This window comes from Phymastichus coffea, unplaced genomic scaffold (assembly GCF_024137745.1).
Source record: "Phymastichus coffea isolate CEN01 unplaced genomic scaffold, Cenicafe_Pcof_1.1 PCOF00051, whole genome shotgun sequence".
NCBI classification, from domain to species: domain Eukaryota; kingdom Metazoa; phylum Arthropoda; class Insecta; order Hymenoptera; family Eulophidae; genus Phymastichus; species Phymastichus coffea.
In genome coordinates, this window is record NW_026706862.1 from 1,593,242 (window position 1) to 1,617,821 (window position 24,580).

General features: G+C 33.2%; 2 protein-coding genes across 3 annotated transcripts in view; both read left to right on the forward strand.

Moving 5' to 3' along the window:
* The window catches only part of LOC131665449 (zinc finger protein 724-like), a 120,389-nt gene that overhangs the window by 62,944 nt on the left and 32,865 nt on the right, over positions 1-24,580 (forward strand). The window lies entirely within an intron of this gene.
* Positions 1-24,580, forward strand: part of LOC131665458 (uncharacterized protein DDB_G0271670-like) — a 42,537-nt gene that overhangs the window by 17,320 nt on the left and 637 nt on the right. The window contains exon 3 of the mRNA XM_058937339.1: positions 22,460-22,512. Within this exon, the coding sequence (XP_058793322.1) occupies positions 22,460-22,512 (53 nt within the window). The remainder of the gene's footprint in view (positions 1-22,459; positions 22,513-24,580) is intronic.

Here is a 24,580-nt window from a genome sequence, read left to right on the forward strand (position 1 = left end):
AACTGTCGAAGGAGTAGAATTCTTTCGCTAGTGCTGCCCTCTAGAATTATTTTCTTCAATTCTAGATCTTTTCATATTACTATTTTATTCTATCACTTCGTCTTCTTCTCTATACCTCTTTCTTCGTAGCTGTTCAATTCTTTCTTTCATTTCAGTAATTTCGAGAGTTTTGTAATGCCCCCATGGAAATGTGTCCGGATTATTATCAAAAATACAACATTTATCATCATGAGGGCTTAGTGCTGTCTTTTCCTCTTTCTTAGTTATTACTTGATGTAATTTAGATCGAATATTACATTGAGTACGTTTATATTAATTGTTTGCTTTTGAAAATCTATTGCAGCATTGACTAATACCTCCACGAATACCTTTTTGAATAAATAAAACTATATCTATATCTGTTAATAGATCAAGCTTCATATTTGTATATTTTGCCATCGCGTCCCATGTTAATCCAGGGGTAGTGTAATAATGAGCAGGATCGAGATCATATGCATTCTTACAGGTTGATCGAAAATTTTCAAAAATATCAGCTAGTAAAAGTACATCAGTTTTCAGGTAGATCAGAATACATTCCTAAATCTATTTTCTTCCAAATACTACCGAAAATATTCCATACGTTTTGAGCATGCTTATATTCTTCAGTAGGAATATCACTATCTGTCAATTAACTATGAAATTTTTCAATAGATGGTAACTCTGTCTTAGTTAGTCTATTTAAATTTTCGATGTATTCATATGGGAAAACTCCTTTTCTTTTGAGTAAATTAATCTGTTCTAAAGTGTAATTATCTTTCTGAAATTCTCTCTGTACAATATCTAGCTGAGGTAAATAATATGTTAATTTATCTAGAGATGTAGGCATAAATCGAAAGGATTCAATGAAACGAAAGCTAATTCGACTGTTTGCAACTTCTTTTGTGAAGGATATGTATCGCTTCTAGTTTTCAGCGAGAACAGAGATCTTTCCTTCAAATTCTAAGTAGTAGTAGCAATTTCTGTTATAATAAAATGTGAGGCATAGCCTGTAAAGTTATGAAATACGACTGGTATGAAAGCAGCATTTTTATAATTCAAATTGCAATGATTGTGAGCTGCACCTCTAAATTTTCCTGTTAAATGACAATGATCACGAACTCGTTTTTGGTTATCTTGAAAATATTGGTTGCAAATATGACATCTTCTTGCCGTTTTGAATACCTATTCATTAATAAATGATAAATCCATTTCTATTGCATTATTATATATCTTTTCTAACTCAATCACTAGGGACTTCAATTGCTTTATAAACTATAATGTTGGTGATTCGTCTTTATTTAATTTTTTTCTATATGACTTATACGAGGTGTGTACAAAAAGTAAGGTGACTTTGTATTTTTAAGAAAAAATATTTATTTATTTATCAATATTTATGTTGTCCCCTTCAGAGTAATTCCCCTCAGATACAATACAATTATGCCAACGGTTTTTCCAATCCTCAAAGCACTTCTCATAAGCACTTTTCGATATAGCCTTGAGCTCTTCCAGCGATGCAGTCTTTATCTCTTCAATCGTTGCAAATCTCCGTCCTTTCATAGATCTCTTTAGTTTTGGGAACAAGAAAAAGTCACATGGGGCCAAATTCAGTGAATATGGTGGCTGAGGCATGATTGTGGTTTTTGGCCAAAAAATCTCTCACAAACAAAGATGAGTGAGCAGGGACATTATCGTGATGCAAAAACCATGAATTGTTTTTCCACAATTCCGGACGTTTTCCTCGTATTGCTTCTCGCAAACGGCGCATAACTTCAAGATAATACTGTTTAGTGACCGTACGTCCATATGGTAAGAACTCCTGATGCACCACGCCATGGTAATCGAAGAAAACAGTGAGCAAAACTTTGACATTTGATCAAACTTGGCGTGCTTTTTTCGGTCTTGGCTCATCTGGGCTCTTCCATTGGGACGATTGGACTTTGGTTCGATATCATAACCATGATTCGTCACCAGTTATGACCCTTTTGAGTACATCTGGGTCGTCGTTGACGTCATTCAACAGTTCTTGAGCGATGCTCATGCGACGATTCTTTTGGTCAAAATTTAGCAATTTCGGAACAAACTTCGCTAACACACGTCTCATGCCCAAAACGTTAGAAAAACTTTCGTGGCACGAGCCAAGCGATATACTAACATCCTTAGCAACTTCTTTGATAGTGATTCGACGATTTTCCAGAACAATTTTCTTCACTGCTTGAACGTTTTCATCAGTTGTTGACGTGCTTGGGCGTCCAGAGCGAGGCTCGTCATTGACATCTTCCCGGCCATCTTGGAAGAGTTTGTACCACTTGTAAACATTTTTTTTACTCAGAACAGTTTCACCGTATGCCACCGTCAACATTTAAAGTTACGGAGCACTTTATTTTATTTTTTACACAAAATTTGATGCAAATCCTTTGATCCATATTTTTCCCCTATTGAAAAAATCTAGCTGGAAATCCAGGCTGGATTTCCACATGGATATCCAGGTAGATTTCCAGGTGGATTCATATGGATTCCATATGGATTTCATATGGATTTCCAGGCTGGATTTCCATATGGATTCCAGATGGATTTTTTTGAAAATCCAGGTGGATTTATCAATCTGGATTTGACGTGAAGTAAAATTTCAAATAATAAATAAATAACGTATTGGTTATCAGTATATAAAATTATACTAATAGGTTCTATGGAGGATGAATTATAAAAAAAAAAAAAGAAAAGTGTCTTGACCAAGGCTTGAAGCCGGGATCTTTATATTATCAGACTTGTCCTTTACCACTTTGCTATCGATGACTGTTGGGATGCATTCGTTTTCTTTCCTATATCACGTGCAACTTGAAAGTTGCAAATAAGCCATATTTCTACTCATTGTATTGTTCATCTCTGATTATTTGCATGAGTTTCAAATTAAGGACGTCGTCTGGTCCATTTCATATAATGACAGAATTTACTGAAACTCAAACTGATCATCGTTTGAAGACTTCTGTACTCACACCAGTTTTTTTGGGACATATAGTATAGTACTACATAAAGAGAAATATGATGTTTAACATGTGCTCTTATGAGACGGCATCGAAATTATGCGTAAAAAAATAAGTGCACTTATGGGGCAGTGTCAAAACTATAAGTAAAAAATGTAAGCTGCTAACGCCGAGACTGCGATGATGACTTAAGAGAGCCTTCTTATAATAAGGAAAAAAAAGTAAAAATAATGAGCGTTAGACTCGCAGGGTACTTCGGTTGTGGCTCTCGTGGTTTAGCTGTCTGAGTTGTAGCGCTGTTACAGATTACGGTTTTCTTTCTAAAAGAAAAAAATTAAAATAATAAGCCTAAAACTCGCAGGGTATAGGGTTAGAAAAGAAAAGCACTAATCTGAAACAACGCTACAACTAAGAGAGGTCAAACTCGAGAGCCAAAATCCAAGTACCCTGAACCCTGCAAGTTTTACGCTACATATTTTTTCTCACGCTCCCGGTGAAATATAAAATTTTACGCTCGATATTCTTACACGCATTTTCCATTAAGAAAAAAAAAATAGAGCCGACGCTACACCTACGCCGGCTATTTCCGGGAGCCGATACCAAACTACCCTGGACCCGCCGAGTTTTACGCTCATAATTTTCTATTTTTTCCTGTAGAAAAAAAAACACTAATTTGAAACAACGCAACGACTCAGAGAGGTAAACCACGACAGTCATAACCCAAAAATCTTGTACCCTGCGAGTTTTATGCTCATGATTTTTACTTTTTTCATAAAAAAAAACACTAATCTAAAACACCGCTGTAATTTAGACATGCAAACCACGAGAGCCAAAATCCAAGAACCCTGTACCCTGCGAGTTTGGTGCTCATATTTTTTTTTATATTATACCTAATATTTCGTAAGTATATGTTATATTTTCTGTAGGTATTTCTATGAAAGCAAATAATTTTTGAATAAATAGAGCTAAATTTCTTAAAATTTTGTTGTTGATCTTGATCAACAATTAAAAGCCGAGATCAAATTCTTCAGAGTGAACAAAATTTGTTCAAGAAGAAAGAAAAACTCGTGTAAAAGTCTGGAGCATAAAACTCGGCGGGTCCAGGGTGGTTTGGTTTCGGCTCCCGGAAATAGCCGGCGTAGGTGTAGCGTCGGCTCTATTTTTTTTTTTTTCTCAATGGAAAATGCGTGTAAGAATATCGAGCGTAAAATTTTATTTTTCACCGGGAGCGTGAGAAAAAATATGTAGCGTAAAACTTGCAGAGTTCAGGGTACTTGGATTTTGGCTCTTGAGTTTGACCTTTCTCTGTTGTAGCGTTATTTCGGATTAGTGTTTTTCTTTTCTAACCCTATACACTGCGAGTTTTAGGCTCATTATTTTAATTTTTTTCCTTTGGAAAGAAAACCGTAATCTGTAACAGCTCTACAACTCTGACAGGTAAACCACGAGAGCCTGCGAGAACCGAAGTACCCTGCGAGTCTAACGCTCATTATTTTTACTTTTTTTTCCTTATTTTAAGAAGGCTCTCTTAAGTCATCATCGCAGTCTCGGCGTTAGCAGCTTACCTTTTTTTCTTATAGTTTTGACGCTGCCCCATAAGTGCACTTATTTTTTTACGCATAATTTCGATGCCGTCTCATAAGAGCATATGTTAAACATCATATTTCTCTTTATGTAGTACTATACTATATGTCCCAAAAAACTGGTGTGAGTACAGAAGACTTCAAACTATGATCATTTTGAGTTTCAGTAAATTCTGTCATTATATGAAATGGACCAGACGACGTCCTTAATTTGAAACTCATGCAAATAATCAGAGATGAACAATACAATGAGTAGAAATATGGCTTATTCGCAACTTTCAAGTTGCACGTGATATAGGAAAGAAAGAGAATGCATCCCTACAGTCATCGATAGCAAAGTGGTAAAGGACAAGTCTGATAATATAAAGATCCCAGGTTCGAGCCTTGGTCAAGACACTTGTTTTTTGTTGTTTTTTTATAATTCATCCTCCATAGAATCTATTAGTAGAATTTTATACACTGATAACCAATACGTTATTTATTCATTTTTTGAAATTGTACTTCACGACAAATCCACATTGATAAATCCACTTGGATTTCCAAAAAAATCCATCTGGAATCCATATGGAAATCTAGCATGGAAATCCATATGAAGTCCATATGGAATCCATATGAATCCACCTGGAAATCCACCTGGATATCCATATGGAAATCCAGCCTGGATTTCCAGCTGGATTTTTTCAATAGGGTCGATACCAAGAAATCGCCGAGCATGCAAAACAATTATAACTTTTACGCCTCTCATAACCAAACAAAAATTGCTATACACTTGAAACTTGGTACAGATGTTCGGGAAGAGTGTACCAACATAACAAAACAAACAAAATCGATAATCGAAAGTACGTTGCCCGTGAAATTTGAAAAGTCACCTTACTTTTTGAACGCACCTCGTATATCGACTTACTATCATCATAACGGCATTTTACATATAATCCAATGCTATAGGCTTCATGTTCTTGAAAACTATGTCTCTTAACATTGAGATTTCTATTCGGATCTTCTATAGGTTTTAACAGACATTGAAAATCAGCGTATATAATAAATGGAACTTTCTCTTTATTCATAAAATTTTTAAATTCTAAAGTAGCATCGTCAGGTAAATTAATCCGACACTTATTTATTTTGGAACAGTCAACTTCATGAGGTTTCAAATTTTCCTCGTTAGTAAAATAATGAAGGCAACGTTCGCAAAGATAAATTTTTTCAGTATGTTGAGTAACTTGTCTACGAGCAGAGCAGATAAAGTTTTAATCCATACGTAGTGAGTTTCTAATTTGAATTTTTCATCATCTATTGATATTCGTGGTCTATTATTATCATTTTCATCAATATATTCGTTTTGTATTAAGAGTAAGTTCACATGTTTAGTTTGTTTTAATTTCGTTATATAGCATGGTGAGACTTCATATTTCGATCCATATTTTTTTAGTATATGGGTAATTCTAGGCTATTTCGATTGACTTGTAACCCTTAGGTTACGGATTTTTTTTTAATTTGGCACAATTGTTGTACACATAAAACTGAGACTTTTCCCAAATTTTGGAGACGATACATTAATTATATCAAAAGTTATTAACAATTAAAGAAAAATGATAAAAAATTTTCAAACGGCTATATTTTAAAAACTAATAAAGATATCGAAGTCGGAATTTTTTCAAAATACTTATAATGCCTTAAAATTTCGGAATAATTACAACAATAAACAATAAAAATTTTTTTTCGAAAGTTATTAACTTTTTGTTTAAACAATTGCTAATATCTCAAAAAGTATATTTTTTGTTTGAAAAATTCTTGCTCCTACGTATTCCTGAGGATTTTTGCTATCGAAATCAATCATAAAATTCAAGGGCCCGACATATCGGAAAGCGTAGCCCTAATCAAAAGAAGACGCCTCGGTGTCCGGTCGCTGAGGCCCTATATGTCGGGCCCTTGAATATTATAATTGATTTCGATAGCAAAAATCCTCAGGAATACGTAGGAGCAAGAATTTTTCAAACAAAAAATATACTTTTTGAGATATTAGCAATTGTTTAAACAAAAAGTTAATAATTTTCGAAAAAAAATTTTTATTGTTTATTGTTGTAATTATTTCGAAAGTTCAAGGTATTATAAGTAATTTGGGAAAACTCCGATTCGGTATCTTTATTAGTTTTTTAGATTAAAGCTAAAGTACCTTTCGACCGTGAGTCCGCTGGAGCGCTACCGCAGCCTTACGCCGAGGCGTCTTCTTTTGATTAGGGCTACGCTTTCCGATATGTCGGGCCCTTGAATTTTATGATTGATTTCGATAGCAAAAATCCTCAGGAATACGTAGGAGCAAGAATTTTTCAAAAAAAAAATATACTTTTTGAGATATTAGTAATTGTTTAAACAAAAAGTTAATAACTTTCGAAAAAAAATTTTTATTGTTTATTGTTGTAATTATTTCGAAATTTTAAGGCATTATAAGTAATTTGGGAAAATTCCGATTCGGTATCTTTATTAGTTTTTTAGATTAAAGCTAAAGTACCTTTCGACCGTGAGTCCGCTGGAGCGCTACCGCAGCCTTACGCCAAGGCGTCTTCTTTTGATTAGGGCTACGCTTTCCGATATGTCGGGCCCTTGAATTTTATGATTGATTTCGATAGCAAAAATCCTCAGGAATACGTAGGAGCAAGAATTTTTCAAACAAAAAATATACTTTTTGAGATATTAGCAATTGTTTAAACAAAAAGTTAATAATTTTCGAAAAAAAATTTTTATTGTTTATTGTTGTAATTATTTCGAAAGTTCAAGGTATTATAAGTAATTTGGGAAAACTCCGATTCGGTATCTTTATTAGTTTTTTAGATTAAAGCTAAAGTACCTTTCGACCGTGAGTCCGCTGGAGCGCTACCGCAGCCTTACGCCGAGGCGTCTTCTTTTGATTAGGGCTACGCTTTCCGATATGTCGGGCCCTTGAATTTTATGACTGATTTCGATAGCAAAAATCCTCAGGAATACGTAGGAGCAAGAATTTTTCAAAAAAAAAATATACTTTTTGAGATATTAGTAATTGTTTAAACAAAAAGTTAATAACTTTCGAAAAAAAATTTTTATTGTTTATTGTTGTAATTATTTCGAAATTTTAAGGCATTATAAGTAATTTGGGAAAATTCCGATTCGGTATCTTTATTAGTTTTTTAGATTAAAGCTAAAGTACCTTTCGACCGTGAGTCCGCTGGAGCGCTACCGCAGCCTTACGCCGAGGCGTCTTCTTTTGATTAGGGCTACGCTTTCCGATATGTCGGGCCCTTGAATTTTATGACTGATTTCGATAGCAAAAATCCTCAGGAATACGTAGGAGCAAGAATTTTTCAAAAAAAAAATATACTTTTTGAGATATTAGTAATTGTTTAAACAAAAAGTTAATAACTTTCGAAAAAAAATTTTTATTGTTTATTGTTGTAATTATTTCGAAATTTTAAGGCATTATAAGTAATTTGGGAAAATTCCGATTCGGTATCTTTATTAGTTTTTTAGATTAAAGCTAAAGTACCTTTCGACCGTGAGTCCGCTGGAGCGCTACCGCAGCCTTACGCCGAGGCGTCTTCTTTTGATTAGGGCTACGCTTTCCGATATGTCGGGCCCTTGAATTTTATGATTGATTTCGATAGCAAAAATCCTCAGGAATACGTAGGAGCAAGAATTTTTCAAACAAAAAATATACTTTTTGAGATATTAGCAATTGTTTAAACAAAAAGTTAATAACTTTCGAAAAAAAATTTTTATTGTTTATTGTTGTAATTATTTCGAAATTTTAAGGCATTATAAGTAATTTGGGAAAATTCCGATTCGGTATCTTTATTAGTTTTTTAGATTAAAGCTAAAGTACCTTTCGACCGTGAGTCCGCTGGAGCGCTACCGCAGCCTTACGCCGAGGCGTCTTCTTTTGATTAGGGCTACGCTTTCCGATATGTCGGGCCCTTGAATTTTATGACTGATTTCGATAGCAAAAATCCTCAGGAATACGTAGGAGCAAGAATTTTTCAAAAAAAAAATATACTTTTTGAGATATTAGTAATTGTTTAAACAAAAAGTTAATAACTTTCGAAAAAAAATTTTTATTGTTTATTGTTGTAATTATTTCGAAATTTTAAGGCATTATAAGTAATTTGGGAAAATTCCGATTCGGTATCTTTATTAGTTTTTTAGATTAAAGCTAAAGTACCTTTCGACCGTGAGTCCGCTGGAGCGCTACCGCAGCCTTACGCCGAGGCGTCTTCTTTTGATTAGGGCTACGCTTTCCGATATGTCGGGCCCTTGAATTTTATGACTGATTTCGATAGCAAAAATCCTCAGGAATACGTAGGAGCAAGAATTTTTCAAAAAAAAAATATACTTTTTGAGATATTAGTAATTGTTTAAACAAAAAGTTAATAACTTTCGAAAAAAAATTTTTATTGTTTATTGTTGTAATTATTTCGAAATTTTAAGGCATTATAAGTAATTTGGGAAAATTCCGATTCGGTATCTTTATTAGTTTTTTAGATTAAAGCTAAAGTACCTTTCGACCGTGAGTCCGCTGGAGCGCTACCGCAGCCTTACGCCGAGGCGTCTTCTTTTGATTAGGGCTACGCTTTCCGATATGTCGGGCCCTTGAATTTTATGATTGATTTCGATAGCAAAAATCCTCAGGAATACGTAGGAGCAAGAATTTTTCAAAAAAAAAAATATACTTTTTGAGATATTAGCAATTGTTTAAACAAAAAGTTAATAACTTTCGAAAAAAAATTTTTATTGTTTATTGTTGTAATTATTTCGAAAGTTCAAGGTATTATAAGTAATTTGGGAAAAATCCGATTCGGTATCTTTATTAGTTTTTTAGATTAAAGCTAAAGTACCTTTCGACCGTGAGTCCGCTGGAGCGCTACCGCAGCCTTACGCCGAGGCGTCTTCTTTTGATTAGGGCTACGCTTTCCGATATGTCGGGCCCTTGAATTTTATGATTGATTTCGATAGCAAAAATCCTCAGGAATACGTAGGAGCAAGAATTTTAAAAAAAAAAAATATACTTTTTGAGATATTAGTAATTGTTTAAACAAAAAGTTAATAACTTTCGAAAAAAAATTTTTATTGTTTATTGTTGTAATTATTTCGAAATTTTAAGGCATTATAAGTAATTTGGGAAAACTCCGATTCGGTATCTTTATTAGTTTTTTAGATTAAAGCTAAAGTACCTTTCGACCGTGAGTCCGCTGGAGCGCTACCGCAGCCTTACGCCGAGGCGTCTTCTTTTGATTAGGGCTACGCTTTCCGATATGTCGGGCCCTTGAATTTTATGATTGATTTCGATAGCAAAAATCCTCAGGAATACGTAGGAGCAAGAATTTTTCAAAAAAAAAAATATACTTTTTGAGATATTGGCAATTGTTTAAACAAAAAGTTAATAACTTTCGAAAAAAAATTTTTATTGTTTATTGTTGTAATTATTTCGAAATTTTAAGGCATTATAAGTAATTTGGGAAAATTCCGATTCGGTATCTTTATTAGTTTTTTAGATTAAAGCTAAAGTACCTTTCGACCGTGAGTCCGCTGGAGCGCTACCGCAGCCTTACGCCGAGGCGTCTTCTTTTGATTAGGGCTACGCTTTCCGATATGTCGGGCCCTTGAATTTTATAATTGATTTCGATAGCAAAAATCCTCAGGAATACGTAGGAGCAAGAATTTTTCAAACAAAAAATATACTTTTTGAGATATTAGCAATTGTTTAAACAAAAAGTTAATAATTTTCGAAAAAAAATTTTTATTGTTTATTGTTGTAATTATTTCGAAAGTTCAAGGTATTATAAGTAATTTGGGAAAACTCCGATTCGGTATCTTTATTAGTTTTTTAGATTAAAGCTAAAGTACCTTTCGACCGTGAGTCCGCTGGAGCGCTACCGCAGCCTTACGCCGAGGCGTCTTCTTTTGATTAGGGCTACGCTTTCCGATATGTCGGGCCCTTGAATTTTATGATTGATTTCGATAGCAAAAATCCTCAGGAATACGTAGGAGCAAGAATTTTTCAAAAAAAAAATATACTTTTTGAGATATTAGTAATTGTTTAAACAAAAAGTTAATAACTTTCGAAAAAAAATTTTTATTGTTTATTGTTGTAATTATTTCGAAATTTTAAGGCATTATAAGTAATTTGGGAAAACTCCGATTCGGTATCTTTATTAGTTTTTTAGATTAAAGCTAAAGTACCTTTCGACCGTGAGTCCGCTGGAGCGCTACCGCAGCCTTACGCCGAGGCGTCTTCTTTTGATTAGGGCTACGCTTTCCGATATGTCGGGCCCTTGAATTTTATGATTGATTTCGATAGCAAAAATCCTCAGGAATACGTAGGAGCAAGAATTTTTCAAAAAAAAAAATATACTTTTTGAGATATTGGCAATTGTTTAAACAAAAAGTTAATAACTTTCGAAAAAAAATTTTTATTGTTTATTGTTGTAATTATTTCGAAATTTTAAGGCATTATAAGTAATTTGGGAAAATTCCGATTCGGTATCTTTATTAGTTTTTTAGATTAAAGCTAAAGTACCTTTCGACCGTGAGTCCGCTGGAGCGCTACCGCAGCCTTACGCCGAGGCGTCTTCTTTTGATTAGGGCTACGCTTTCCGATATGTCGGGCCCTTGAATTTTATGATTGATTTCGATAGCAAAAATCCTCAGGAATACGTAGGAGCAAGAATTTTTCAAAAAAAAAAATATACTTTTTGAGATATTAGCAATTGTTTAAACAAAAAGTTAATAACTTTCGAAAAAAAATTTTTATTGTTTATTGTTGTAATTATTTCGAAAGTTCAAGGTATTATAAGTAATTTGGGAAAACTCCGATTCGGTATCTTTATTAGTTTTTTAGATTAAAGCTAAAGTACCTTTCGACCGTGAGTCCGCTGGAGCGCTACCGCAGCCTTACGCCGAGGCGTCTTCTTTTGATTAGGGCTACGCTTTCCGATATGTCGGGCCCTTGAATTTTATGACTGATTTCGATAGCAAAAATCCTCAGGAATACGTAGGAGCAAGAATTTTTCAAAAAAAAAATATACTTTTTGAGATATTAGTAATTGTTTAAACAAAAAGTTAATAACTTTCGAAAAAAAATTTTTATTGTTTATTGTTGTAATTATTTCGAAATTTTAAGGCATTATAAGTAATTTGGGAAAATTCCGATTCGGTATCTTTATTAGTTTTTTAGATTAAAGCTAAAGTACCTTTCGACCGTGAGTCCGCTGGAGCGCTACCGCAGCCTTACGCCGAGGCGTCTTCTTTTGATTAGGGCTACGCTTTCCGATATGTCGGGCCCTTGAATTTTATGACTGATTTCGATAGCAAAAATCCTCAGGAATACGTAGGAGCAAGAATTTTTCAAAAAAAAAATATACTTTTTGAGATATTAGTAATTGTTTAAACAAAAAGTTAATAACTTTCGAAAAAAAATTTTTATTGTTTATTGTTGTAATTATTTCGAAATTTTAAGGCATTATAAGTAATTTGGGAAAATTCCGATTCGGTATCTTTATTAGTTTTTTAGATTAAAGCTAAAGTACCTTTCGACCGTGAGTCCGCTGGAGCGCTACCGCAGCCTTACGCCGAGGCGTCTTCTTTTGATTAGGGCTACGCTTTCCGATATGTCGGGCCCTTGAATTTTATGATTGATTTCGATAGCAAAAATCCTCAGGAATACGTAGGAGCAAGAATTTTTCAAACAAAAAATATACTTTTTGAGATATTAGCAATTGTTTAAACAAAAAGTTAATAACTTTCGAAAAAAAATTTTTATTGTTTATTGTTGTAATTATTTCGAAATTTTAAGGCATTATAAGTAATTTGGGAAAATTCCGATTCGGTATCTTTATTAGTTTTTTAGATTAAAGCTAAAGTACCTTTCGACCGTGAGTCCGCTGGAGCGCTACCGCAGCCTTACGCCGAGGCGTCTTCTTTTGATTAGGGCTACGCTTTCCGATATGTCGGGCCCTTGAATTTTATGACTGATTTCGATAGCAAAAATCCTCAGGAATACGTAGGAGCAAGAATTTTTCAAAAAAAAAATATACTTTTTGAGATATTAGTAATTGTTTAAACAAAAAGTTAATAACTTTCGAAAAAAAATTTTTATTGTTTATTGTTGTAATTATTTCGAAATTTTAAGGCATTATAAGTAATTTGGGAAAATTCCGATTCGGTATCTTTATTAGTTTTTTAGATTAAAGCTAAAGTACCTTTCGACCGTGAGTCCGCTGGAGCGCTACCGCAGCCTTACGCCGAGGCGTCTTCTTTTGATTAGGGCTACGCTTTCCGATATGTCGGGCCCTTGAATTTTATGACTGATTTCGATAGCAAAAATCCTCAGGAATACGTAGGAGCAAGAATTTTTCAAAAAAAAAATATACTTTTTGAGATATTAGTAATTGTTTAAACAAAAAGTTAATAACTTTCGAAAAAAAATTTTTATTGTTTATTGTTGTAATTATTTCGAAATTTTAAGGCATTATAAGTAATTTGGGAAAATTCCGATTCGGTATCTTTATTAGTTTTTTAGATTAAAGCTAAAGTACCTTTCGACCGTGAGTCCGCTGGAGCGCTACCGCAGCCTTACGCCGAGGCGTCTTCTTTTGATTAGGGCTACGCTTTCCGATATGTCGGGCCCTTGAATTTTATGATTGATTTCGATAGCAAAAATCCTCAGGAATACGTAGGAGCAAGAATTTTTCAAACAAAAAATATACTTTTTGAGATATTAGCAATTGTTTAAACAAAAAGTTAATAACTTTCGAAAAAAAATTTTTATTGTTTATTGTTGTAATTATTTCGAAATTTTAAGGCATTATAAGTAATTTGGGAAAATTCCGATTCGGTATCTTTATTAGTTTTTTAGATTAAAGCTAAAGTACCTTTCGACCGTGAGTCCGCTGGAGCGCTACCGCAGCCTTACGCCGAGGCGTCTTCTTTTGATTAGGGCTACGCTTTCCGATATGTCGGGCCCTTGAATTTTATGATTGATTTCGATAGCAAAAATCCTCAGGAATACGTAGGAGCAAGAATTTTTCAAAAAAAAAAATATACTTTTTGAGATATTAGCAATTGTTTAAACAAAAAGTTAATAACTTTCGAAAAAAAATTTTTATTGTTTATTGTTGTAATTATTTCGAAAGTTCAAGGTATTATAAGTAATTTGGGAAAACTCCGATTCGGTATCTTTATTAGTTTTTTAGATTAAAGCTAAAGTACCTTTCGACCGTGAGTCCGCTGGAGCGCTACCGCAGCCTTACGCCGAGGCGTCTTCTTTTGATTAGGGCTACGCTTTCCGATATGTCGGGCCCTTGAATTTTATGATTGATTTCGATAGCAAAAATCCTCAGGAATACGTAGGAGCAAGAATTTTTCAAAAAAAAAATATACTTTTTGAGATATTAGCAATTGTTTAAACAAAAAGTTAATAACTTTCGAAAAAAAATTTTTATTGTTTATTGTTGTAATTATTTCGAAAGTTCAAGGTATTATAAGTAATTTGGGAAAAATCCGATTCGGTATCTTTATTAGTTTTTTAGATTAAAGCTAAAGTACCTTTCGACCGTGAGTCCGCTGGAGCGCTACCGCAGCCTTACGCCGAGGCGTCTTCTTTTGATTAGGGCTACGCTTTCCGATATGTCGGGCCCTTGAATTTTATGATTGATTTCGATAGCAAAAATCCTCAGGAATACGTAGGAGCAAGAATTTTTCAAAAAAAAAATATACTTTTTGAGATATTAGTAATTGTTTAAACAAAAAGTTAATAACTTTCGAAAAAAAATTTTTATTGTTTATTGTTGTAATTATTTCGAAATTTTAAGGCATTATAAGTAATTTGGGAAAACTCCGATTCGGTATCTTTATTAGTTTTTTAGATTAAAGCTAAAGTACCTTTCGACCGTGAGTCCGCTGGAGCGCTACCGCAGCCTTACGCGGAGGCGTCTTCTTTTGATTAGGGCTACGCTTTCCGATATGTCGGGCCCTTGAATTTTATGATTGATTTCGATAGCAAAAATCCTCAGGAATACGTAGGAGCAAGAATTTTTCAAAAAAAAAAATATACTTTTTGAGATATTGGCAATTGTTTAAACAAAAAGTTAATAACTTTCGAAAAAAAATTTTTATTGTTTATTGTTGTAATTATTTCGAAATTTTAAGGCATTATAAGTAATTTGGGAAAATTCCGATTCGGTATCTTTATTAGTTTTTTAGATTAAAGCTAAAGTACCTTTCGACCGTGAGTCCGCTGGAGCGCTACCGCAGCCTTACGCCGAGGCGTCTTCTTTTGATTAGGGCTACGCTTTCCGATATGTCGGGCCCTTGAATTTTATGATTGATTTCGATAGCAAAAATCCTCAGGAATACGTAGGAGCAAGAATTTTTCAAAAAAAAAAATATACTTTTTGAGATATTAGCAATTGTTTAAACAAAAAGTTAATAACTTTCGAAAAAAAATTTTTATTGTTTATTGTTGTAATTATTTCGAAAGTTCAAGGTATTATAAGTAATTTGGGAAAAATCCGATTCGGTATCTTTATTAGTTTTTTAGATTAAAGCTAAAGTACCTTTCGACCGTGAGTCCGCTGGAGCGCTACCGCAGCCTTACGCCGAGGCGTCTTCTTTTGATTAGGGCTACGCTTTCCGATATGTCGGGCCCTTGAATTTTATGATTGATTTCGATAGCAAAAATCCTCAGGAATACGTAGGAGCAAGAATTTTTCAAAAAAAAAATATACTTTTTGAGATATTAGTAATTGTTTAAACAAAAAGTTAATAACTTTCGAAAAAAAATTTTTATTGTTTATTGTTGTAATTATTTCGAAATTTTAAGGCATTATAAGTAATTTGGGAAAACTCCGATTCGGTATCTTTATTAGTTTTTTAGATTAAAGCTAAAGTACCTTTCGACCGTGAGTCCGCTGGAGCGCTACCGCAGCCTTACGCCGAGGCGTCTTCTTTTGATTAGGGCTACGCTTTCCGATATGTCGGGCCCTTGAATTTTATGATTGATTTCGATAGCAAAAATCCTCAGGAATACGTAGGAGCAAGAATTTTTCAAAAAAAAAAATATACTTTTTGAGATATTGGCAATTGTTTAAACAAAAAGTTAATAACTTTCGAAAAAAAATTTTTATTGTTTATTGTTGTAATTATTTCGAAATTTTAAGGCATTATAAGTAATTTGGGAAAATTCCGATTCGGTATCTTTATTAGTTTTTTAGATTAAAGCTAAAGTACCTTTCGACCGTGAGTCCGCTGGAGCGCTACCGCAGCCTTACGCCGAGGCGTCTTCTTTTGATTAGGGCTACGCTTTCCGATATGTCGGGCCCTTGAATTTTATGATTGATTTCGATAGCAAAAATCCTCAGGAATACGTAGGAGCAAGAATTTTTCAAAAAAAAAATATACTTTTTGAGATATTAGCAATTGTTTAAACAAAAAGTTAATAACTTTCGAAAAAAAATTTTTATTGTTTATTGTTGTAATTATTTCGAAATTTTAAGGCATTATAAGTAATTTGGGAAATCTCCGATTCGATATCTTTATTAGTTTTTAAAATATAGCTGTTTGAAAATTTTTTATCATTTTTCTTTAATTGTTAATAACTTTTGATATATTTAATGTATCGTCTCCAAAATTTGGGAAAAATCTCAGTTTTATGTGTACAATAATTGTGCCAAATTAAAAAAAAATCCGTAACCTAAGGGTTACAAGTCAATCGAAATAGCCTAGAATTACCCATATATAAATTTACACTTACATTATTCAACTTTTCAAATTTAGGTATACTTTTTATTTTTACAGGGAAGCTTATACCATCAAAATTCAGTTCATTCCCATAGGGCTTGTACTTAATTACTCTGTTTGGATTTCTTTCAACTAGACGAAGGCATGAAAGTATAGCCCATTTAAAACATTCATTGTCTTCATTTTTAACATTAATACAGGCTCTTTTATTATCTATGCTTGACGGTAATGGTATATATGAGCATGGTTTAAATGGATTATACTTATTTATATTAATAGTGAGACCAACAATAGTTTTTAACGACTAGCCTGAGTCTCTTTCTTGAAATTCTTCGATTTGTTTAAGTATAATATCTTTAACGTTATTTTGAAACCATCTATCAAGATCCGTAATCTTATAAATGTGAACATTTTCTGTATTGAAATACTTTATTTGAATATCTTCTTCTTGATTTTTCTTTATGATAAATTGTGATGCCATTTCTGTATTTATTTTTAAGTTATTATGGATAGCAAGAAATTGAAATATTTTAATTTGTAAAAGTTGATTTGCGGCAACTAGAAATGTTTTTATATCTAAATGATGTTGATTAACTATACAGACTGTACTAATTCGATTTTCAAAGGCTGAATGAATTGGTCTCCAAACAACTCCATCTCCTGGAATTTCATCCTGAATAGCTGTTAATGGATGTATACTTCCACGAACCTTTATAGTTTTACTTAAATTGACTTCAATAGAATTCAAATGACAAGCACATGTTTGACATCTTTGTCGAATTGCTCTACTTAAATCAGATCGTTTCATAAATTCATTAATTGAAGTTATAGCATTATTTGTTAGATATCTCCATCTAATACAATCGTCTATATCTAAATCGTCCGAATGATTATAAGCTTTCCACAAATTTTTAATTGTTTCTTCAAAATAGGCGATAGAAGTCATGTTGTTAATTATCTAGTTTTTATTGTCTTGTAGAGTCACTTGTCTATAGTTGTATAAAGGATTATTATGATGAAAGGATGGAAAAGGTAGTGAACAGCTCTAAAATGAACTTGTTCTCAGTTGGTAATTAATATTGATTTGTTTAACAAATCAATAAGGATTCAACTAACTACTGAGGAACTACTTGCAAATGGAGTAAGGTAAGGCAAGCTTAGATTGCAGGCTGTCTCGAGAGACTGCGCTCTTTTGCTAGGCCAAAGCGGTTTTTAAAGGTTAAGTGAGGGCTCTGCCTATAAAGTGAGGGCGCTGTAAGTAGTATATGGAAGGGATAGCTCAAACGAAAGAGTGGGGGTGAACCGACTGTAGCACCTACTTATTAATTTAGTTATTAACTTATTAATATAGTATTAAAGGGTTTATATAGATCTTCAGAATAAAAATATAGTCATTATTGCTTTGAGATACGATTCGACTCACATATCATAGAGAATAATTGGATTTATACTCTAAGATGAACTATATTTTAGATATTCAAGGCTTTCAGAGTCCTAATAATAGTTTTATTTGTAAGGAGTTTGCCTATTTACCAGTATGTTCTAATACTTCACCTACAGTACTACTTTTTAAACCTCCATATCATTGGCTCAAACTGCCTATTGAATATCACAGTGTTAATAAGTGATTGGAATTACATCATCATGGTATTTATTTTTATTATCGTTAATTAATATTGATTTTATTTGAAATATTTAATATAATCAATTTTATAGGTATATTACGGAGAAATGTGTAACGGTCCTATTTATGAGCTATTTATTAAATGACTGCAACTAGTCTAACGTATTTATCTGTTTAGTCAAAACAATACATTAAGCGGTGCTACCTCACTGTTTACGCGACTGTATACAAATAAGAGTCGAATCAAAATAAACAGCGTGACGTCACAAAATAATAGACATAGATATAATGATTCATGATATTAAGAAAAATATGTTAATTATAGATAATTTTAATATAACAAAGTATCGATTATATAGATTTTAACATGTAGATTCATAATATCTCATTCAATTATAAATTAATAATGAATATCAATATGCAAAGTTGATTTATTTATTAACATTAGAAATATTAGAAAAATATAAATAATTTATATGCAAAATGAATAAGCATAGAACATGAGTAAGAATTGGTTTCATTAATAACAGCTGAATAATAACTGTTATTAATAAATAAACAATTAATAATTTATTTAAACAATAAGCTATATATAAAACGAAAATATTAAGTTAATACTTGATAATGATAACTTTATGATTTAGAAATCTTAGATAATTAATCTAATAATTGCATATTAAGATTAGAAAAAACCGTTACAAATATGAAAAATTAGTCATAATTCAAATGTTATTAATTAATTTAAATAATTAATTTTGGAAAATACTTCCAAAATTAATCAACTATAAAGTTATATGAAATTTTAATAATTTTCTATTGTAAATAATGTAATATCACGTTAATTAACTTTATTAGTTAATAACTTTTGACGACACTATTGGCGATAATTACATATTGTATAAAATCAACAAATAACTAATTCTGTAAAGTTTACATATGTTAAAAACTTAATATTAATGGTTATTTACTTGTAAATTAAGAAAACTTATTTCTCAAAATTCGCGAATGTCTCTCGAATTTTCGATGAAATCTCTCCTGCAATAATAAGCGGGAAAATCTATGTATAAATAGGCCTACCTTTGCACAGGCTAGCATTCACTTCTAGCCTTGCAAGGTGAGCGCACGAGTCTGAATAAACTTGGATTAATACCTAAGTTCTTTCTCTCATTGTGATTAACTAAGCAAGACTATCCTTTCCTTATAATTTGAGCTCGACTTATAGAACATCTCGCGCTATAAGAAACTTGGGCCGAATTATATCCTATCAAAGAAAGACTTTAACTCTGCTTATGGGACAATTCGCACCATAAGAAACTAGGGCATTGTCTGACTTTCCTCGATATATTGCACTTACTTATGTATATTTGATTTACTTATTTATTATATTTGATTCATTTATCTATTTTCTTGACAATTAGAGTAAAATCATTGGAAACAAATTCTTACTCATTAGCTAGATTACGAGAGTTCGAATTATTTTATTTATAAGTGATACGAACATCACAAATGGTATTTTACCATATAATTTTTTAAATTGTACTATTCGTAGTCATTTACATTATTGTAGAAATATTTATGTGAAAGGATTACAAAGGAAGCAATGACTCAAAAAAATTATTCCTGAAAAGTAGGTTCAAATAATATACAATAGTATAAAATTCTAAATTCGAATTTAATTAGTTTTTTTTTTTAATTATAGAAATATTTTAGATATTGAAACTAAAATGAGATGTCTGCGATTGGAAGATTTAAGTTTTAAATTTAAACCATCATGCATATATCATAGTCAAAATCGTGAGAATATAGTATGTGCTGCGGTCAATACACAAAAGATACACGATTGGATGATGGAAAGACGAAAACAAGGAAAATCAAAAGGGATCGACACAGCCGAAAGATTTACAGATGACTATAATTCATATAAAAATTCAACTGATAATTTTAAAATAGCTATGTCAGACACTGAACATAAAGATTATAGACAAAGTGTACTCTACTCAATGTATAATTAAAAATAATAAATATTGAATAAATAATGAAATGTGTACTTATTTATGTAGTAAAATAATCATAACGATTGCAAGAAAGGGCGAACGGATGGGAATAAGGTTCTCTCCTAGCAGAGATGTTTAGGAGGAACATCTCAAGGAGGCGTCAGTCGAGCGACTGCATTCGTAGTTTCTAGCATTCTCACGAAAACATTCCCTTCGTGGAGAGAGCACGCATTGATTATAGACAGCATACGCTCCCCTCCACGCATCATGGTCCACGCTTAGCTAGAGCGTAGGAGAGAGAGAGAGAAAGAGAGAGAGAGAAAGAGAGAGAGAGCGTACGTTTACTACTACTATAGTAGGACATCCCCATCAGGCTAGAACTATAGACAGCATGCGCTCCCTCCTCCTCCGCACGCTGTGGTCCACGCTGAGTCAGAGCTAGAAAGAGGGAGAGAGAGAGCACGCATCCTCAAGTTAGAACTATAGACAGCATGCGCTCCCCCTCCTCCGCACGCTCAGGCCTAAAACCAAATGTATGCGTGTATAGCTAATATACACAATATGCATCTTCTAAGGTACATGTGGCATTGGCTCTAGTGGTAGAGCGCTAGCCTGCCAACCCAGAGGACTCCGGATCGATTCTCCGGTCTGTGTCTTCATTTTTTTCAAAAATCACCGCTATTTTCTACTCGTTTCATTTTCAATAAAGCAAGTAAATTGTCAATAATATATATTTATAACTTTTTAAAAAAATATATTTAAATTCAATTAGACTGAAAGCACTAGGTATAGGGTTCCTAGGCACTAGGAACCCTAGTGACTAGGAGCTCTAGAAACCTTCCTCAAAAAATTATAAACAATTATTAACATTAATAATAATTAACATTGAAGCGTTAGGCCAGGGAATCAAAGGGTTAAACCAGGGACCCCCCCCACGAATATTGTTAATAATAATTGTTAACATTAACAATTATTATTAACAATACCCCCTGCAGGTGTGCTGGAACATACATTGCTATACTACTTAGGATCAAGAATAGTATCTTCTTGCATTTTTAGTCTAGAAAATTTGAGGTTCTAAAGTAGTTTTAACATTCAATATGAATTCTACATCTTATAGAAGATAGGTATGATATATCGGTTCATATCTTAATTTTCCAGGTTTTTGAGATATTAGTAAAAAATTTGGAGGCAGAGTATTGTAGGGTGAGAGTTTTGATTTAAAAAGATGATATCAGTTAAAAAAAATTAATGGTGGTAGTAGAGAACCGCGAATATTACTAAAAAACATGTTTTTCATACTTATAGGTTAGGATATTTTGCAAACCTAAGGTGCTGGGTAAAATCTGAAGCCAGATTTGAATTCAGTGCGTCAAAATCCTTCGGGTACGTAAGGTGTCGTTTTTAGTTCAGGAATTTTTTACCTTTTGTCGGCTGTCTTATCAATTATCGTGGTAAACCAATTGTAGTCGTGATTTAGTCTAGATTGACCATGCATCTCGATGAGATCCACCTGCTTAATTTCATCAATACGTCGAATATCGTATTTGCGTAATGCATAATTACATCTGCCTGGCTTGTGAAGTTCCCCCGTCATTGTCTCGTGCTTCATCTGTTCCGTCTACCCCATTTGTATTGGAGTATCTGTTTTCATTTTTGCGAATTCTGGTTTATATATTTCAACCAAATGGTTGACATTGCTTTCCAAAACACTAACCCCAACATGTCAAAAATCACTGTACAGTTACTTAGCATGTAAGCTTCATTTTTTTCTTTACGCACAACATAACTCGTATCAAAAAAATTGGAGTCATTTTTATCTAACGCATTCATGCACTTATGATAGCTAGGTACTCATTCTCGCTTAGTTCGGATATATTATTATAATTTTGTGAATCTTGTGCGTAATAATAATATCAGCATCTTCGCTGGTAGCCTATAAATATTCATTCTTTTAACTAGCAGAAGCAGTAAAATAACTATTTTCTTGTTATGGTATTTTCTTGAGAAAGTTGGCTGTTTAACTGGAACAAATTCAGTATTCGTACTCGCTTAATTTATTATTAGTTCCACTTCTCTCACTATAGCATTTAGGAAATTGTCTATTTGCTTAAATTCCTTATTCAAAACATTATAACTGTAATCACAATTATGTTTGAACAGAATATACTTGTGTCTGATTGCGATTTCACAAGCTCAGAAAGCACAAATTTTTAGTTTGATAATCATCCATTTTGACACTTCAGCGATTACCATTAGACTGCAGTAGGTAAGCAATGTATGTTTCAAGCCACTTTGTGGGGGTCCAGGTGTCTTGAAATATACATAGGGGATTGTGCATGCGTGCGCGCACGGCGCACGCATCATGGGTGATCAGGAAGTGGATGGTTCCTCCCACCTACTCCCCGGAGTGAGTTATTGACCTAGTCGCGACCCCCCCCCCCGAGGCCCCCTCCCCTATTCATAAATAATAAAATAATTAATTTTATTTTATAGACTGTCAAGGTAGATTCCTCCTATAGAGGTTGTAATGGTAGATCGCTGTTGATGTTGGTAGGACGTTGGATAAGCTAAATGCTTGCTAGGTGTGAGCCCTCAGAGAGGGGGTAGTGTCTCTAGCTTGCTTGGCGCGCATATCGTATAGCGTGGATGAAGATAATTTATTTCGAGTACGGATGATGTTCCCGAGAGACTCAATAGTAGTATATTCTCCATTACAGATTCATATCAAATGATAGTCATTCTTTGAATGAGTATATTTTATACTAGTCGTTTCTTCTGTAGTTTGTTTAAAAGAAATTTGAGACAAAGATGGCCGCAATTGTACGAATTAAAATCTTGATATCTAATATAATTACATATGATTTGATTAACTTTGAGATAAAGCAATAGATTAATAGCCGGTTGAAGATTACCAAAACTATTAAAATACATAACTTCACCACCTTTCTATTTATATACTATCCAATAAGTACATGGTCTACTTTCATCATCTAAATTTACAATAGCTCTCTTGATATCGCGGTCCATCGAATGGTAGAGCATTACGCATGAAAACACCTCGAAAATTGGCAATTATTAGTATTTTAACATATTTCTTTATATCGTGATCTGTCAGAGCTCGATTAGATAAGCTACTTTGAGCTTTTTTTTAACCTATTTCCACTTGAATATGATTTCAGATGAAGGCAATAACCTTTACAATGCGATTTCAAATAAATTCTTTTATCAGTAGCAATAGCTTCCACAGTTTTATTGTGTCTATGAGCTTCTTTCAATTAACTTTCAGCACTATTAACGGCTTTTGTTATTGAAGCAGCTTCTCTATCTAGAGCTCCAGTGGTGCTCAAAGCGGCAAATAATGGAATTAAAAAAAGGAGTTCCACCTACTTTACTAGGAATCGTTAGAATACGGGGCAGATTTATTTTTCTTCTACCTCCAGCCTTCTTCACAGCTTTTTTGGCGCCTTTTATAACCGAACGAATGACGAAAAGTGATCTATTACTCTCGAGGCAACGTCAATAATTTCATTCAATGTAATTAATAGATTTTTACTTTTTAGAGGTGTCTTTCGTCGTCGTCGTCGTTGTTATTGACGATTTTTTAATCCTTCACCTCGTTTCTTTTCACGCTTTACAATTTTAACACCCATACCAAGTTTACTTTTAACTTTTATTATGTTGGCTACAGCTAACGTAGTAACTTTCTCACCAAAACTACTATCTTTCGCTCGCACTCTATCCCAAGCCTGTGTAGCTAGAATTTTGTCGGCTTTGTTACTGGCGTCAATATTCTCTCGGTTCTCAGAATAAACAATATCCTGATCTTTACAAGCAGCGTCTAGCGGATTTATTCCAGGATCACCCCAATCAAGTCGGTTTGGGATACTGATAACCAGGCACATAAACTTCTAATGTCAAGTTATTGAGGATCTTATTCACTAAGCCACCACCACCAATCTTTCTTTCACGACGAATGACCATACCTCTTTAGAAGACAAAGTCTTAATGAAACTAAAAATATATAAGCAGTCTTTTTATAGACAGTAGACTTATTCGTTGTTCGATCGGTGACTTAAAAACAATATGGACTTCAAAGAGTTAAGTTGCAAGTCATAAATTTTGATAGTGTGATGGAGACGGAAAAATGAGAAAAAAGACATGGCGAACTACTACCCGACAGTATACGAGCAGATTTCTGTAGTCCTAGTAACTTTGGAAAAACTAACTGTTTGCTAACACTAATCACACATCCTAATGGACTTAGATTCAAAAACGTTTATGTTTATTCAAAGTCCCTCAATCAACCAAAGTATAAGTTTTTAAAAGATTTATTGGAACCGATTGATGGTATACAGTATCATGCATTCAGCGAGCATGAGAAAGTTGTTTCACCAGATAAAGCTCATCCACATTCCATCATGATTTTTGACGATATAGCCACTGAAAAGCAGGACAACATGAGAGCATTCTTCTGTATGGGAAGACATAAGAAAGTAGATAGTTTTTATTTCTGTCAATCATACGCTCGCATACTGAAGCATCTCATATTCAAGATAATGTGAATTTACTAATTTTGTTTTGACAAAATGACGTGAATATTTAACATATTTACTA